The following is an 18332-nucleotide window of genomic DNA, read 5'->3' as shown; positions in this document are numbered from 1 at the left end:
GGGTAGCAGTCACTAGAGGCAGACTGTACGCAGACACCCCTCAGCATTCCTGTAGACACTTTAGACAGGGCTTCCCGCAAAGAGAGCCTGAGATAAAACCTAAAGGGTCAGGGTGACTTTGAAATTCCCCCGCCAGTCCTGGTGAGCAGGACCCTGCTGGTGGCGATGCTCCCTGGACCGCTCTGACTACCCCCTGTGTGTGGCAGGCACTGCACCAGGTCCTATGTGCAAGTCACGGGATCCCTCCCTCCTTCCCCATCGTTGTCGGTCTCCCCTGCGGCAGACACAGATAGCTGCTTTCCCACAGTCTGCAGCCTTTTGGCAGCAACGTGGGCACACCGCTAGTTCTGGCCGATGGGCCCACTTTGGAACGAAGCACAGAGAAGCTGGTGCTTAACCTTCCAGCTCTCTCCTCCCTGCTGCAGGGACTAGTGGAATTACACTGTGCACCCGAATGACTACAGAGAGCGGCTCCCCCGGCCCGCCCAGGCCAGACAAGCAGTCCGAGTGGGAAATAAACTTGTTTCAGTACTAAAATCATTACTGCAATAGTAATGGATATATTTTCCTTTTATATCTTTTTTTACATAGACGAGTGAAGAGAGGCTTAGAAAGGGCCAATGAGTCACCTACGGTCACAGAACTAGCAAATGGCATGGCAGGACTTGAATACAGGCCCCGTCATATTCCAGAGCTTAGGCCGTGACCTTCTATACAAGCTGCCTCTCCTCTGGGTTGCCTCCAAAAGCAAACCCAGATTAATTGGCTTGGCATTCAAAGCCCTTCCAGGCCCTCCAAGGCTGTGCCCCAGCGCACCTTCCCACCAGCCCGACACAAACCTGCATCAGTCACAAAGAGCCACCACCTCTGCCCTGGCTCCATTACAGGCTTCCCCTCGGCCCTCTCTGGGAGTGCTGCACCCCACCGGCCAGCCTGCGCTCCTTTTCTCCATCTGATCGGTGCCCCAAGGTTCAGCCCTGGTTCCCCTCTTCCCAGAGAGCCTTTCCTGGTCCCTCAGCTGGGAACCCCCTTCCACACTCATGCATCACTGGACCCAGTGCCTCCGTTCTCTTGCGCTATCCTTAAACCTGTTTATCTCCATCTTTTAACCTTTCCTTATTTTTGTATACGTTTAAAAGGTTCATACGGCGTTTGCATTAACACCCTTGGGTCCTTGGGATAGGGACCACAGGTTATACTTCTTGGATTCCCTCAAGGGGCCAAATATAGATCCTTGTAAACAGTAGGTGCTTAGTACATACTTTAGTTATTGCAGACAGGTGGGTCTGAAACGTCTTGGCAGGAGAGGGAGGCATGCACATGCACACGCGCACACACACGTGTGCACGTACACACACACACACACACACAGGGACTAAGTTGCCTGTGGGGCCTGGTGCTCTTGTGCAGGACCATGTCTCATCGGGAGAAGCTGCCAGGAGACAAGAGGGATGTGGGAGGAAGGGGTCCTGGGTGGGCCAGTGGGCAGTTTGCAGAGCAGCCAGGGTGGAGAGGGGCAGGAGGAGCGAGGAGGAAGCAGGGCCTGGGGCCAGGTCAGCTCAGGAGCCCAGTGAGGGGTGCTGCAGAGGAGGGCCTCAGGCCGGGAAACCGAGGGAACTCCTGAGCAGAGCAGCCGGGGTGGAGAGGGGCAGGAGGAGCGAGGAGGAAGCAGGGCCTGGGGCCAGGTCAGCTCAGGAGCCGAGTGAGGGGTGCTGCAGAGGAGGACCTCAGGCCGGGAAACCGAGGGAACTCCTGAGCAGAGCAGCCGGGGTGGAGAGGGGCAGGAGGAGCGAGGAGGAAGCAGGGCCTGGGGCCAGGTCAGCTCAGGAGCCGAGTGAGGGGTGCTGCAGAGGAGGGCCTCAGGCCGGGAAACCGAGGGAACTCCTGAGCAGAGCAGCCGGGGTGGAGAGGGGCAGGAGGAGCGAGGAGGAAGCAGGGCCTGGGGCCAGGTCAGCTCAGGAGCCGAGTGAGGGTGCTGCAGAGGAGGACCTCAGGCTGGGAAACCGAAGGAACTCCTGAGCAGAGCAGCCCAGGGCACGGTGGTGACAAGTCCAAGTCCTGTTGATCAGTGGTCCCCAACCCCCGGCCGCGGACCGGTACTGGTCCCTGGGCCATATGGTACCGGTCCGCAGAGAAAGAATAAATAACTTACATTATTTCTGTTTTATTTATATTTAAGTCTGAACGATGTTTTATTTTTAAAAAATGACCAGATTCCCTCTGTTACATCTAAGACTCACTCTTGACGCTTGTCTTGGTCACGTGATACATTTATCTGACCCACCCTAAAGGCCAGTCAGTGAAAATATTTTCTGACATTAAACCGGTCCGTGGCCCAAAAAAGGTTGGGGACCTCTGCTGTTGATGACTGGCTGTGATGGGCAGAGGGGGTGGGGCACGACCAGGGGTTGGGGAGGAGATAGGCTGAGCCAGTCCCACCTATATAGAAGCCTATCTCATCCAGGCCCGGCCCCTGGCCGATGACACAGGGCCTGCCAGGGCTCATGGGGGCTGCAGCCTGGCCCTGGAGCCTCCTCCCTCCTGTCCCTCTTGACCTCTTACTCACTTGAGGCCTGTGTCCCTTCTTTTTAAGACTGGCCTCGGCCAGGCAGGCCCTTCAGCAAAGGGATACAGGCATCCTAGACCCCTCTGGAGTCTCCTTATGCCCTGAGATCCCCTTGAAGGCACTTAGGCTCTTCACAAGAAAAAGGAGGGGTTATTATTATACTGAAAGCAGGAATAAGAGTTTTTTCCAAGGTCATCATTTATACACAAGCCTCTACCTTTAGAAATGTCTATTTTTGGTGTATGTTTTATAGTGCACGTACTAGATTAGTAGAACAATCCTGTATCCAGCTTCTAAATAAATGATACATATTAGAAGTGTATACTAAAACATGTTTTGCAGGGTATGGGGGTAATCTAAAAGTTAGAGACCTTTTTCTGCAGCCTTATTTATCTCAGAGCATGGCCGGGGAGGGGATGTGGCCGTGTCTGTTTCTGTTTTACAGATGCAGACCTAGTACTGAGATACCTGGTGATTTCCCCAGGGTTGCACATCCCAGGCAGGGTGGTGGGTCGACCCGTATGTTCCAGGGACTCACCTCGTCCTTGTCCACCACCTGGATGAAGAGGGGGAGGGCAAAGCCAACCTGCGCCAGCTCAGTGATGGCCACACTGTACTCGGAGCTGTTGAACTCTGGGGCATTGTCATTGATGTCAATAACTAGGATGTTGAAGGTCGTGGTGACTGTGGCGTCGGAGGGGGTGCGGTCATCATTCAGCTCTGTGCCCTGCAGATAGAGGACAAGCATTACAGGACGAAGGCGGCCGTGATCACAATAATAGCTATCATTTACCAGGGCTTTCTCAATGATAGACATGGCGCTTTATGTGAATTATTCCATCTCATCCTCACTACAGGCCCAGGAGGAAGAGTGTATCATTAACATTCCTATTTTACTATCCCCACTTACCAATGAGAAAACTGAGGCTCAGAGAGGTTTAGCAACATGTGAAGGGCTCACAGGCAGAGAAGGTGTCAAACTCGACAGTAGGATTAGACCCTATGGTGAAGTAGGGAGGACAGGACAGATTGGGGCTCATCAAGGGCAAAGGAAAGTCTTCATGCAATTTGGCAGACGACAAAACTGAGGCCAAGAATTTTTGTGCTAGTAGGTAATCAAGACTTAATTCATCTGCAACGGACTGAGCACTGTGCTAGGCATTGTGAGGGTCTGGGTAAGACTCAGGGACAGAAAGACTCAGACACCAGGGTGCCTAGTCTCTGGATCAGAGCCCCCAGCCCCAAAATACCCATTCCCACCCCAACCTCTGAACCCGTGTCTCTGGGCAAGAAGCCCAGGACTAGGTATGTTTCACTAGCTCCCCCTGGGGATTTGGATTCACAGCTGAGGTTGGAAACTCACCCTAACATTTTATATAAAGATAGACAACGGAGCTCAGGGTCCCACACTGAGTTGGTGGCTGCAGTGGGACTCGGGAGCTGCCGCTCCATAGGAAGAAGGGCAGACGGGGGCCCGCCCGCTGGACTGGTGCTGGCCGGTGGGAAGGCGGTGTCCGCATGCCCTCTCCCAGGCGACCCGCACAGGCACATTGGGGAGAGTGGAAGGAGCCAGTGAGGGGAAGGGGGCCGCTTAACCCACCCCTGCTCCCGGCCCTCTCAAGGTCAAGGAGAGCAGCTAAGAGCCAGGCTGGACTGCAGTGTCCCCCCCATACCGACAGCCAGCTCCCTCCTTCCCAGCCGCTCTCCTCAGGCTTTACACCACCCCCACCCCTCAGTCGATGGTGGAGGCTGGGGAGGCCCCCTGTGGCCCAGGCAGGATCCATGCCCCAAATGGGTTTCCTTGGGAATGGCTCAGAGAGTCATTGATTTTAATTAAAACTAGTCATGAGTGGCAGGTGGCTACAGGAGGCAGGGGCACAGGATTGTGTCTCTACTATCCCTTCTGGGGTGGGGACCCTGCAGCTGCCGCCCCACCCCACAGCACTGTCATTTCCTAACAAGGTAATAGCCCCAGAGAAGCCGTGAGAATTAGAAATGGGACAAAACCCAGAAATGGGGTAAATTTAAGAATCTCAGCTAGCTACAGCAGAGAACTTGGAATTATAGAGAAGAGTAAGACCCATGAGATGAACACCTACTGTGTGCCCAGCAAGACCCCTGACACGGCCTCCTTCTGAGACATTTCGGCACAAGCCCCAGGAATCAGCACAGGGTGAGAGAGCAGAAGCAGCGTGCCTCCTGGGCGCCTCCACCTTGGACACTGCTGGAGGCTGGCCCCGCGGCGTGGGTATCCCCTCCGCCCAGATGGAGGTCCCCCAGCTCTCACCTTCACTGTCAGGATGAAGCCGTGGCTATACAGTGGGTTCTCCCGGTCCAGCAGGCCATTCAAGGTCAGCGCTCCACTGATGTAGTCCAGGGCAAAGATGCTGTTGGTATTCCCTGCAAGGGAGAGACACATTCTGGGTGTGACAGGGGCCCAGGGCAGGTGGAGGTGGGGCTGGGACCACAGTTCCTCTCCAGGTGCTAAGGATGAGTTGATAATTTATCATGGAGACTGGTTCAAGGAGGAATGTAAGGAGTTCCAGAGAGCACAGCTGGGCAGTAGACAGCACTGAATCACAGAATGAGAACATCATGCTCGTTCAGTCTTCTTCAGGTCTCGCTGAGTCCAGGAGAAAGTCTTGGTTTGGTGTTAACATGTTGGTAACACCTCCTGAACACTCGCTTATTTTTCTTTTTAACAAACAGAAAGTGGGGTTCAGGCTCAGAGCCTCCAAAGGGTGCAGTTCCCAGCTAGGACTCAGTAATGATGATGGTCTGAATGTTTGTCCCCACAGAATTTATACAGTGAAATTCTCACCTCTGAAGCAAAGGTTCTAGGAGTCGGGGCCTTTGGGAGGTGGCTAGGTGAGGCCTTCGTGAATGGGAAGAGTATCTTATGAAAGAGACCCCATGGCACTCCGTGGTGGCACTCTCCTCTCAGACTCCCGACCCCAGCACTGTGAGAAAGAAGTTTCTGTGCTTACAAGCCACCCGGTCTGTTATTTTGTCACAGTGGCCCCAATGAACTAAGGCAGTAACCTTGTTTGTTTCCTTTGTGCTTATTTTTTATGGTCATATTCCATTCCGTTCCCTTCCACTCTGTTCCATTCCATTCTATTCTATTTCAATTTTCTATTTATAGCAATGATGTAAAATTCCTTTTTATGATAAATGTAAGTTAAAACATAATTCAATTTTAAGAATAAGTACGTAAGTACTAACTAAAATTTAAAATGTGTTTTCAGAGTACTAGCAAAAATCATACACAAATGACACTGGCTCAGATGGAGGCCTCTGCATCCCACCCCTCTCTCCTGTTCTGACCTCGTTTTATAATCCCCCATAAGCACCCTGTGCCCTCCGGCGGCTTCCCCAGACTCCTAAGCCACGTGCTCGTGCCTGCCACCTCCGCTCCGGGCCTGCTTTCCCCTCCTCCCACCCAGTGCCAGCCCCTCCCCAGAGGCAGCCCTACTCTCCTGCTCACCCCTCTGCCCTCTGCTCTCCTACGAGCAGCAGCCACCGTTTTGTTTGTTCTTCCGTGGCTTTCTCTGTTCATGTGATCTTCCCACCCAGCCTAAAAGCTCCCTGGAGATGGGGTTTTTACACTATTCCTCAAGGTCCCTGGCCAGTGCTGGACATCCAGCAGCCAGCACATTCCTGAAGGATGGCTGCTCCCAGCCCACCTAGACCCCTGTAACTTGTCCTTGAACCTTCCCCACCAGGCTGCGAGTTGACCTGTTTACCTGAGAAAAATCCCAATTCCACTCCTCTCCCTTCCTCACTAACTGTTGTGTTGGCTCATCCACACACTCACTCACTGCCATTCATTCACACAGTCAGCAATCCCCTGGCACACTCACCTAGGGCTGGGCCCTGTGCTTGGCATTGTGGAGGGCCAGGGATTTTGATTCTAAAGCACTTGCAGCCTGGCAAGAGAGCTTTGACACTAACAAGAATCAGCATCTCTCAGTTCATCACAGAGTGAGGCTGTTCACACAAGGAAAACTTCATGGAAGAGGCAGCATTGATTGCCTACACCGCTGTCCAGCTGTGTTACCTTGGGCATCTTACCTAACCCCTCTGTGCCTTGGTTTCCTTACCTATACAATGGGGATGGTAATGGAGCTACCTCGTAGGGCTATGAGAATTAAGTGAAAGTGGAAAAAATATGTATATATGCCAGCTTGGAACAGCTCATGGCACCAAATAAGTACTCAGTAAGTGCTGAGCTGGGTCCTGGAGGGCAGGCAGAACTGGGAAGGGGAGCAGACAGATACTGATTCCACAGGAGGGAATAACACCAGGCCTTCAACACTCACAGGCAGACACTGGGGTCACCGTGGAAGCTGCTGTATCTCTGTGTTCCTCCCTTTCCCCAGCTCTAAAGGGATTTGCACACAGTAGGGGATTGTATTACCACCCAGATTAAACAGAGAAAAAGTAGAGGGCAGACAATTTCCTCTTCTAACTTCAGACTTTGGGACAGGGGCTGCTCTTGGCTAACCCTGTACTGGTCAACAAGGCAGCCCGCGTTTTCCTGCTTGCTGGCTGGAGACCTGCTCCCACTGGTCCTCCCAGCCCACCACTGTGGGGAGGGCAGCTGATGGCTGCAGAGCCCAGTAGGGTCTAGTCACTCTCAAACTGTGGGCTTTGGGGACTCTGACCTGGGGCCAGGCCAGGGAGGGGATGTGACTCCAGCCTCCCCCTTGCCTAAAGCTTCCTCCTGTGGCCATGGAAAGACCTGGGTCCCTTCCTGCTGTTTGTGTAGCGAGGAGGACAGGGCTGCAAGGAGGCTTATTCGCAAGTGACTACAAGGGAGTTTCTTTCGCTAGGCATTCTGCTGCTGGGAAACAAGAGGGTGCATGCTTTATCTGCCCATCATTAGCTAAGCCAGCCAACACACTGCCCCTACAATGTCTCAGCGACACATTCCAGTGGGGAGTGCAGCCCTCGACCCCGCATTCATGTTACAAGATGATCAGTGCTGAGCAGGGATGAAGCACACACATCGCAGGGCCCTCCGGGGGGCTGGCTCCTCTCAGCCCCTAAATGCTGGGCTGAGGGGCTGCCCTGAGGCAAGACCTCAGGGTCTGCTGCTGCCCAGCCCCCTCCCGCACACACACAGGCAGGGACTCCCCCCCACCTCCCACCTCCAGCACCCCATCATTCCAGATTTTCATGTAAATTTATTCTTCCCAATAAAGGAACTTATCAAATGTTTAACTGAATGTGATTCAATTTTTATCTTTGCAAGATTTTCCCTATAAATCATTCACAAACCAGAAGACCTTGGTGAACAATGTGCTTGGTTTTCAGTTCGGAAAACAGGGTTGTCTACCCTGGCACAGTCAGCTGGGACAGCCCACCCAGCACCTTCACGCCACAGGTGACCACACTGCCCATCCCAAGCCCAGAGTCTGTTCCCAGGATATAAAACATCTCCTCCTCCAAACCAGACACCTTCTCCAACAAACCTGCAGGCAAATATCCCCCAACTGGTACACATTCAAACATGGGGACCCTCCCTTAACACACACACATACACACGCACACAAACATGCACATGTGCGCACACACACACTTCTTTTTTATACATCTCTCTGTGTGGAATTCACCTCCCAAACTCCTGCCAAATAACTAACTCCCAGGACCAACAGCCAGAAGGGTTACACCCAGAGAACTGACAAGACCACCAGAGTAAGACACAGGCTCCCTGATGTTCCTACTGTCACCATGGCAACATCAGCACTCACTAGGATGCTGGCTGGGGCAGGGGCAGGGGGCAAGGGTAGGTCTTAAAGACTGACTGATTAGCTTACTCCATTTGTGTTCATAATGAGCACCTACTGTGTGCAAGGTGCTAGAGAACCAGTAGAGAAAAGCAGGCAAGTTTCATGTCTTCAGCCTCACGGTAAAGATCATCATTCATGATATAATTACACTATTGAATGTATAAATACTTGCTGAGCTAAAGCTCCCAAGAGCAACACAGTGGAGTAGAGAGGTGGTCAAGATTATGCCCTCTAGAAGCAAGCTGAAGGGGTTCAGATCATGGCTCTTCTACTTGCTAGTTGTGTGACCTTGGTCACATTATCTAACACATCTGGGCCTCGGTTTCCCTGTCTGTAAAATGGGGGTAACAATAGTTACTAATAGTTACCGTGTTGCTGTGAGGATTAAATGAGTTAATACAGTATCTGGCACATAGGAAACTCTCAACACTGTGGTTCACCTCCTCTACACCCCCCCCCCCCCAAGAAGCCTGTGCATAGAGCTATCTGCTCAGCAGGAACACTAAGTCAACCCCATCTTCTTACCAGGACAGCCTCACAACCAAGGGCCATGTGTACAAGCTGGCAGCTCTGAGGTCAAGGCCGAGTACAAAACCTTCAGGTCCACAGAGCACTGCACCCGGGGCTCTGGCCTCTGCTTCTTGTATCACTCACGGTGGTCACACTTCCTTGCTCCCTTTCCTTATCCTTCCCTCCTTACTATTCTCTCTTCCCTGTGGGGTGTTGAGCTGGGCAGCTACACACACACACGTTTCTCTGCTGCCCTAGAAGCTGATACCACCATGTCAGCCCTCTGGTCTCCTGACATTCTTTACCTAAGTCCCACGGGGACAGGAGGCAGAGAGAGGACTGAGGGAGGCTCACCAGGGGCGCCTTTCACCTGCTCAGCCCCCACTGCTGAGCAGGAGGGCAGCTGCTTCCCCTGGAACGACAGGTGCTGTCCTGGGTATATGAATATACTTGGCAGTGAGGGGCTCTGGGATGGAACAGGGCTGCACCCTGAGTGTCCTGAGGCTTCTGGGGGCTGATGGCTTAAGGCATTCACACAAGAGAAGAAGCAGGTTATTCTTCCTGCTGGTTCTCTTGGGGGGGGGGGGGCAGCCACCTCCACTAGAAGCTTTAGGCGTCGGTGCTCTTTAGATTTGCAAGAAAGAATGAGACGCAAGTCTGCAAAAGCATAAAGGTTGCAGAGGGGAAGTCATAATCTTCTTTATCCTATTTATTAAAATATAGTAGCTAGGTCAGACTGAGGTCGGAGGGTGGTGGGGAACAGAAGTGGGGACAGTGGGTGCAGGAGCTGCTGCCCGGAGTTTGGTGTAAAGAACAGGAAAAGGCAGAGTGATGGCTAGAGGGCGCCGCAGAGCCGAGCAAAGGGCTTTTGTGTTATACACACAGATAGATGGTCCGGGCAGAGGGGAGCAGTGGGAGACAGACCTGGACAGGGGATGCAGGCAGATAATGGTCAGGCTTATGAACAGGGAGGCAGCTCTTTCTTTGGACCATGGGGCTCACCCTCCCACCTCCTCCTCCTCCTGAGGCTGCAGCTCTCCCCTTCCCAGGCCCCCCTCCTCCTGGCCCCTGCCAAATCTCATCAGTCCTACATCTTGTCCCCTTGTTATCTCGCCAGCAGCATCTTGACCCACAGAGGAGCTGGGTCTCAGTGAAAAGCAGTTTAGTGAGTGGCTGATGGTGCGTGTGAGAACACAGGCTGATGACTTTCAATTGTGTTGCCTGCTCTGCTGGACTAACAGCGACTGCTCTCTCTACCCTCAGAGTTAAAGGAAAACCAAGGGCTCCCACCTCGGCCCTCCCATCCTCAAGATCTACCTCCAATGTTGCCAGCCTCTGGAAGCCAATCATGGAAGCTGTGCCATCTTTCACTCCTTCGAGCCCAGCACAGGGCTGGCGCTCTCAGAACTGCCCCGTGCTGAGGGGCTGCCCTTGTTTCCATGCCCAGGGACCCAATGCGTCATTGAGGAGGAGGGCTGGGGCCTCCTGCTTCCCTGCTCTGTGGCACCCACAACAATGCTCATGATATATTTGTTGGGTGTTCTGCTTTTGCTTCCCCTCTACAGCGGTTAGGAAGGGTCCATGAGCACACACAGACATCCTTTGGGCCTGGCCCTGTGCTGGGGCTGTGGGGGAGACAGAAGAAGAAAGCAGTGCTCACAAAGAACTCATGATCTAGTAGGAGTTCTGGGCCTCAGCCTTCATCCACTCAAATGCAAACCCTGAATGGAGGCAGGAGGCTGGGTGACTTGACCGGCGGCACCCTGACCCCTTGCTTGGCCCTCTCAGGTCCCGGGTCAGAGGCCCTCCCCAGGGAAGTGAGCAGATGTGGCTTCATACTCCCTTCCCTCCCTCCAGTGGTCTCTCTCTTAGTCATGGCCTCCCCCTGGAGTCTACCTATCACATCAACACCCAAGCGAGCACCACTGCCTGTGCATAAACTCACATATTGGAAAAAGATTGAGGTGCCAACAACAGCTCTGCCGCTTGAGAGCTGTGAGACCCTTCCAAACCTCGGATTCCGTTGAGCCCCATTCCTCAGCTGTACAGTGTGCATAACAGCTCCCACCTCGGCGGGCGGGGGGAGGCTCAGGCGTGATCCCGATTGTAGCAACCTATTGTGATGCCTGGCGCAGTCGTGCATATTTTGGCCCCAATTCCTTCCTTCCCTGTTGTGCCTGCTTTCTGAGTAGGAGAGGAATCAGACCAGGTGAGTCCCAACTGTGGCCCATCTCTTCCAGAATGAGTCATGAGAGGCTCTCCCACCAACAGCCAATGTGTATTGTGCCTGGCACAGTGTCTTGCACGCATATCTTTTTCAATTTTCACAAAACTGCCAGGAGATAGATCCTATTGCCTCCATTTCCCAGATGAGGAAACTAAGGCACAGAGAATGACTGGCACTAGGTCACCCAGGCTGTGAGGAGTGAGCAAGGACTTCTACTCAGCTCTCACCAAGCTAAAGAATTCATGTCCTTCCCAAGGCCCTGGGATGTTCCTTTCCCCACCGCCAGGGGGAGCCCATTAGGCAGTGCTTGTGCAGCCCAAGCTACCATCCAGTGGGACCACAGAATTGTGTCTGTATAGAACTGCATTACCACTTAATGGAAATTGGGAGTCAGTCTGAGATACAGGCTTTGGAAGATAGCTTATGAATTAAAAATTGTTACTTAGCTGCCTGCTGACAAAAGGGGCCAGCATCCTGGGTGGCACCTGGGCTGGGCTGCATTCAACAGCTTTGTGATCAACATATGGTAGCCAGCGGTGTGGGTTACCTTAGCTTTCAGTGGGGGGCGGGGGACATAGGCTGAGAGTGTGTGTTTCCCCACGTTGGACCCTCGCGGTGGGGGGTTAGGTCCACCCCTCCCCCAAGCTTTTCCTGAAGCCACCTGGAGCCTCTTCCTGCTGATCTTTGCTGGTGCCTCCTTTGCATTCAGATCTCAGCTCAAATGTCAACTCCACAGAGGAGCCCTCCCTAACAACCTCGCTGTTTCACTGTCACCCCGTCACTCTCTACTCCATTGTTCTGTTTTCCTTCCTTCAAAGCACTTCGAGTTTCTGAACCTCTCTTTCCATCTGTTCCTGTGTTTGCTCATTGTTGTCACCACCACTGGAATGTGAGCCTCCGTGGGGCGGGATGGGTTCCCTCAAGTAGGTGCTTAACAAATGGCTCTTGAATGAACGAATGGGTTGAAGCAGGATGTCTTGGGGGCCATTCTGAGGCTGTGTAAAAGTCTACAGGGCAGAATGGCACTGGGTGATTTATGTCACACTGTGCCAGGGTCATGAGTGGGTTCAGCCAGTTAGCAATTCCAGTTGGGGCTATCAGACATCCCAGTGTACCACGGTGATGTTTGCTCGAGCTGAGCACAGCTCAGGTAGTTACCGTGATTGCTGTCCAGTCAGGGGAGACAACCTTGAGTCCTTCAGGTAGCTGCACACTGGGGTCTGCTCATCTGGCTGGCATTTCACAGAATGACGGTTTCCATCAAGCTCACTTAAACCAACAAACAATTACCTCGCCTAACAAGACCACATACTGGACTCTGATTAATTTGCTAATAACTGGCTCTAGTTTATAAAATATTAACCTGAGTAGCCAAGGATAGTAAAGCTTATTATGTTAGGGTTGTTAAGGGCCAAGCCATGCCCCTCACAAACAGCCATACCTGGCTTCCTGCAAACAGGGAGCCTTAGGCAGGCAGTCTCTGGTCTCCTGAGGACAGTGTAATGGGGATCAGCAAGGCATTGCCAGGGGCTACGGCTCAGAGCAGAATTTCCCCAAGTCCTGAAAAACCTTTACTCTGCAACTGGGGAGATTTCTCCCAAGGGAATAATCATGGCTGTGCCCACAAATGGACCTACTAGGATGCTCAACACAGTGCTGTTTAAGAAGGAACATTAGGAGCAAGCTAAATGTCCAACAAGAGGGGATTGGTTAAGTAAGTTATAATATGAAGTTTGGCCAGCCACTAGATATAATGTTGCAGAAGAGAAGTTTGTGACTTGAAAAGACAGATGTTTAAGACATTTTAAAAGGAGTCACAAAAGACACATTTTTTGTTGTTTACAAATACAGGGGTGGGCTAAAGTAGGTTTGCAGTTGTTGGTATGGAAAATAATGCAACAATTAATAAATGATAATACCAGAATAAACCCTGTGTTTTGCATACCCACAGCAGTAAACCTGCTTTTGCCCATGCCTGAATGCCCAGCATAGAATGAGGAATGAAATGTTAACAACATATTAAAGACTGTCTCTGAGTGGTGACGCTAGAGTGGGGTTCTCAGCCTCAGCACTCCTGACACCTGGGCTGGACTGACCTCCGCAGTGGGAGACTGCTCTGGGCACTGTAGGGTGTGAGCAGCATCCCTAACCTCTAGCCATTAGGTACCAGGACACCCCTTTACCCAGCCGTGTCAACCAAAAACATCTTCAGATATTGCCAAACGTTCCCTGGGTCAGGGGACAAAATCGCACTTGGTTGGGAACCATTATCCTAGAGTCATTTCAACTTTTCCCATTTGACTTAATTATTTCTTTTTTAAAAAGTTAATACAAGTTCCCTTAAAGAATAATCCCTCAAGTTCTAGAACTAGTTGGTGGTTATGGTTGTACAACATTGTGACTGCAGCTAATGCCACTGAAGTATACATGTTAAATGGTAAATTTTTTGTTATATATATTTTACCACAAACAAATTCCCAAGGTTTGATTATATGTGTCTATGTTTTCTAAATTGGAGCTAGATACAGACTGGTTGGGAAATGAATTCACTTCAATGAGTAATTCTTCCTCTACAGGGTTACCATTATTACTAATGACAATTTGCTGAAGTTAATTTCCCCAAGGACAGGGACCTTTCCTCCTTGGTCACTGCTACATCAGCCGGAATAAAGAAAGGGATTTGCTTGAAGAGGAGTTTGGAAGGTGCTGGAGAGGCTGAGTAGTGTAAGACGAGGTCTCTGCTCCCAAGGGGCATTGAGTCTAGATGAAGAAAGAGGACCCGTGCCAAAATGGTGCCCAGCCCTGCTGAGGGCAGCTCATGGCGATGGGGACATGGACTGAGTGACAGCAGTGGGCATAGGGGCAATCGCAAGGGCCACTGCCTGTGAGCCCACTGTGTGCTATGAGTCAGGCCCGGCTCTAAGCTCTTGCCGTGCATTTGTCAGTTGCTCTTCATGGCAACGCCATCTGCAGAGCATCCTCACCTGCATCTCTATTATTCCCATTATTATTGTTATTCTCATGTTACAAGTGACAAATCAGAGGCACAGAAAGTAAGTGATTTGCTTATAGTTCAATGCTGGTAAGTGGCAGAACCAGGACTGAAGGCCAAGCTGACCGACTCCAGAGCCTGTAAGCAAGGTGAGGAGAAGGAAAGCAGAGGGCTGTGGGTCCCTCAGGGACCCATTTGCTAACTTGCCTGGATCCTGGTTAACTCCAGGGCCTGGGGCACGTGGACCCAGAATACCCTTGTCCACCCTCAACTGAAGCCCCTGCTTGGGCCAAGGTGGGAGTCGAGGTATGCCATGTTCCCTAGAGGGCCACCTGTTCTGCCCGCTGCTGGGCCTGGCCCACATAACTCATTTAAGGCTTGGCACTTAAGAGAGAGTCAGGGCTCTGGAAGATTTATGGGCTCCGATAAAGCCATCTCAGCCCTCAAACAAGATGCGTTTGCTATTCAATGATCTGAAAGGCCTTGTCCTGGAAGGAGAGTGTGAGGGGGGAAGGAGGAAGGGAGACACTTAAGAAAACAAGGAGTTCAGTGATCAGACGCCCAAGGAGAAGGAAGCACAAAATGAGGGTATGTCCTGTCTGTCACCCTGCGGGGTGTCACCCCTCCTCCAGCACTTGTGCTGGACTGGGCACCAGCAACCACCTACCCCGGGCCTCTCTGTGCCAGGCATAGGTGGGGGGACATGAGCAATGTCCTCAGGGAGGCATCTGAGTGGGGAGACTGGTCACCCAGGGAAAGAACAAGAGACACGTGTAAAGAAGATGATTGAAGAATTCATAAAGCACCCAACCTGAAGTCAGGAGATGGGATTCACACTTGTGGGCCTCTCAGCGCCTCAGTTTCCTTATTGTCAGTGAGAACACCTGTCCTGCTCACAGGGCCCTTGATGCTGGATCATGTTTGATGAAGAAGACTGTGGCAGCGTGGGCAGGTGGGCTGAGATGCGAGTTGTGGTTGTACAGTGAGAGCTGTGGGAAGGCAAGGCTTGTTACCCCAGAACCCTTCCTTCCTTCCCATTTCCCAGAGCACAACTGCTTCCTGGAGAGGGCATTTTTCCTGTCCCTTGTCTTGCCATCATCATGATCATGTGGGAGAAACTTCGGCATCACAGAGCCCTAAGTTCGAATTCTAGCTTGACTACTTGTAGCCATGTGACTTTAGGCCAGTGGCTTCACCTCCCTGAGTCTCGGTTTTCTTTCCTTTTTTTTTTTATTATTATTAAGTGAGAGGGGGGGAGGCAGGGAGACAGACTCCGGTATGCTCCCTGACTTGGATCCAACTGGCAAGCCCACTAGGGGGTGATGCTCTGCCCATCTGGGGCCGTTGCTTCATTGCTAGGCAACCGAGCTATTTTAGCTCCTGAGGACAGACCTTAGTGCTATCCTCAGCGCCTGGGGCCAACTTGCTTGATTGAACCATGGCTGTGAGAGGCGGGGATGGGGAAAGAAAGAGAAAAGGGGAAGGGGTGGAGAAGTAGGTGGTCGCTTAAAGTGTGTGCCCTGACTGGGAATTGAACCTGGGACTTCCACATGCTGGGCCGATGCTCTAGTGCTGAGCCAACTGGCCAGTGCTGAGTCTCAGTTTTCTCGCCTGCCAAACAGGGATGATAATAATAGAAGTTGCCTCCTAGGGTTGTCGGAAGGATTCAACAAGACAATGAGTGCAGGACTGGCACAAAGTAGTGCTCCCTAATTCCCCAAGTCCTCCCCATCTCCCCTGCCACTCTCCCTCTGGGAGTGCTGGTCCCAACAGTCCAAAGCTGCCCATACCCTTCTGCCCCAAGTGCTGCCAGTTCCGGAGCGAATGACTTTCAAATCTGTGAAGGAGAGCCCATCACACACACCTTGAGCTGGGTAATTTATGAACCAAATTGTGCTCCGTCAGGGCTCTGCAGCCCAGAAATAGATGTGGTCGGACGAGGTTCAGGGAGCCAGCCTCAGACACAGTTATCTTCATAGAAACTGGCCACCAGCTAGCAGAACTGGCCCAGATGACTGACCTTGAAGGCTCCCTGGGGACTGCAAACCAGCCTCAGCGCGGCCGTGCCTCGGGGTCCTTCCCTGTTTGAGAGCAGAGGGGGCTTTTCTATGGCAGTGGTTTTCAAATGTCTTTGTTTTAGTAGAAAATCCTCTCATCAGAAGAAATCTTACATAAAACCCCAGTATATAAAATAGCCAAAACCAGAGCTAGATGCCCTGGCTGAAGCAGATAAGAAGGGAGGTGCGGGAGTCCCAGACGGGGCCCTGAGGGAAGGAATTGGGGGGCTGGGGCTTCAGGGAACCTAAACATCTTCATGGACTCTCAGTCTTAGGATTCCATGGTTATTTGTGAGTGCCCAGCCAAGGGCCTGGCATCATGCCATCTAGGTCACACCCAGGACTAAGAATCACTGGTCAGGCAGGTAGTTCCTGAGCTTCCACAAATCAACACATCTTCATCTGGTTCTGTTCTTTTTGAAAGAGGCAGATGTCGTAGTGGTTAGAACCTGGGCTAAAATCTCAGCACCACTCCTATAAGCTGAGTGATTGTGAGCAAGTTACCTACCTTCTCTGGGCTTTCATTTCCTCAGCTGTAAAAGGGAAGGGATACTACTTACCTTGTAGAGCTGATGTGAAGATGAAAGCAGGCAATGCACCTTTTTAGTTCAGCACATAGTAGGTGCTCAATAAATACTAGTTATTATAAAATCTTTTGGAGAAGGAGGGAAACTCGATACTCAAGACACCATGCTGCTTAATTCTTACAATTACCTCATTGGTGAGTAAACTGAGGTGAGGCAAAATAATTTGTTCTAAGTCACATAGCTGGTAAGCAGTTGAGCTGAAATTTGAACATACAGCCTTAGGTGTCAAAGCCAGTGTTCTTTCTCCTACTCCTCCCTAGAAACATTGCTTCTTGAAGGCCCCACCAGGAAAGTCCCAGATTGTGCCCAGCCCAGTTTCCTGATGTTGCAGGGTTTTCTGACATCTGGTCGGTGACTCAGAGTGCAACATCAAAGCAGATGTTTCTGGTCAGGGAGGCAATGACGGAGGGACAAAACTACAGATTTAGTTAAGCACAAAACCCACTGGACTATGTGGAAAACAACAACAAAAACGTCTTCTGTTCCACTGAAAATGAGTCAGAATCATCTCATGTTCACCACAAAAGATGGCAAATTTGTCCTATGGGGCAGGAACCCCAAAACTGAAAACAGGAAGGTCAGGGTTTCCCAGGGGGTCCCCCAGAACTCTGATGCATGGGGTAAAGGAAGGGCCAACTTTAAAAAACTCTGTGGTCAAATAAATTTAGGAAACACTGAACAGGTCTCTTAACTACAGGACTTGTCAGAGCCCTCAATAAGATAATGTGCACTGTGATTTGCACAAGGACAGGGATGTTGTGATGATGTGTCTTTCCAACATATCTGGCACAGAAGCCTTTCTGCAAAGGGGGCATGAGAAACCCACAGAGGAAACTGAAGGTATAAGAAGAGCTGCTCTGAGCACGCAAGCCAGATGTCTGGTAACCGAGATGAAAAGCGGAAGGTGCTTAGCGCCCATGGAGCTCAAACGTTTTCTCCCCTGGAGACTTGAGGTTCAGGGATGGGGAGTAACTTGGCCAACATCACACAGCAAGTTCGAGGCAGAGCTGGCACCAGACAGACAGCCTCAAGTCCGGCTGCCCCTCCAAGCCACAGTCAGATGCAGATCCCAGACCAGTGGTGGGTCCAACTTTGGGGACCACACAAACTAAAGTTTTACTATGTAAAATTTCATACATAACAAATGTAGAGACGAGTACAATGAAGTCCCAGGTACCCAGATTCAACAATCGTCAACACTTTGCCAGTCCTTTTCTTTTAAACTCACCCCCAACTTTGTTCCGGAGTCGTTAGAGCAAATTCCAGTTCATTCTTAAATACTATCTACATCTCTTATAAGTATTTCTGAAATGCCTGAAACCTGTCATTATCATACATGTTAATGTCACCTAAAACACCACAGACCACATTCAAGTCGCAGACCCCATCTGTGAAGCCACGTTAGGGTTAGAGGCTTTAGCCCTTTCTACTCAGTCCTCAGAGACCAAGCATCGGAGGTCACTGGAAATGAAAGAAGTGCCTATGACAACATCTGTAGCTTCAATTCTTAAACAAGAATGGAAAGAAGAGCAAGAAAGATTAGAAGGAAATATGGTGAAATGTCAACAAATGTTATTGGGAGGGTGAACACATAATAG

At 51.3% G+C, this 18332-nt stretch overlaps 1 protein-coding gene across 2 annotated transcripts in view; it reads right to left on the bottom strand.

The window, feature by feature from the left end:
• LOC136312775 (cadherin-23-like) overlaps positions 1–18332 on the bottom strand; it is a 355498-nt gene that overhangs the window by 111506 nt on the left and 225660 nt on the right. For both annotated transcript variants that reach the window (XM_066242625.1, XM_066242624.1), the window contains exons 10-11: positions 4854–4966; positions 3105–3293 (exon numbers count right to left, since the gene is read on the bottom strand). In XM_066242625.1, the coding sequence (XP_066098722.1) occupies positions 3105–3293; positions 4854–4966 (302 nt within the window). The remainder of the gene's footprint in view (positions 1–3104; positions 3294–4853; positions 4967–18332) is intronic.

The sequence above is a fragment of the Saccopteryx bilineata genome, chromosome 9, assembly GCF_036850765.1.
Source record: "Saccopteryx bilineata isolate mSacBil1 chromosome 9, mSacBil1_pri_phased_curated, whole genome shotgun sequence".
NCBI classification, from domain to species: Eukaryota; Metazoa; Chordata; class Mammalia; order Chiroptera; family Emballonuridae; genus Saccopteryx; species Saccopteryx bilineata.
This window is presented reverse-complemented; position numbering and strand designations above follow the sequence as displayed.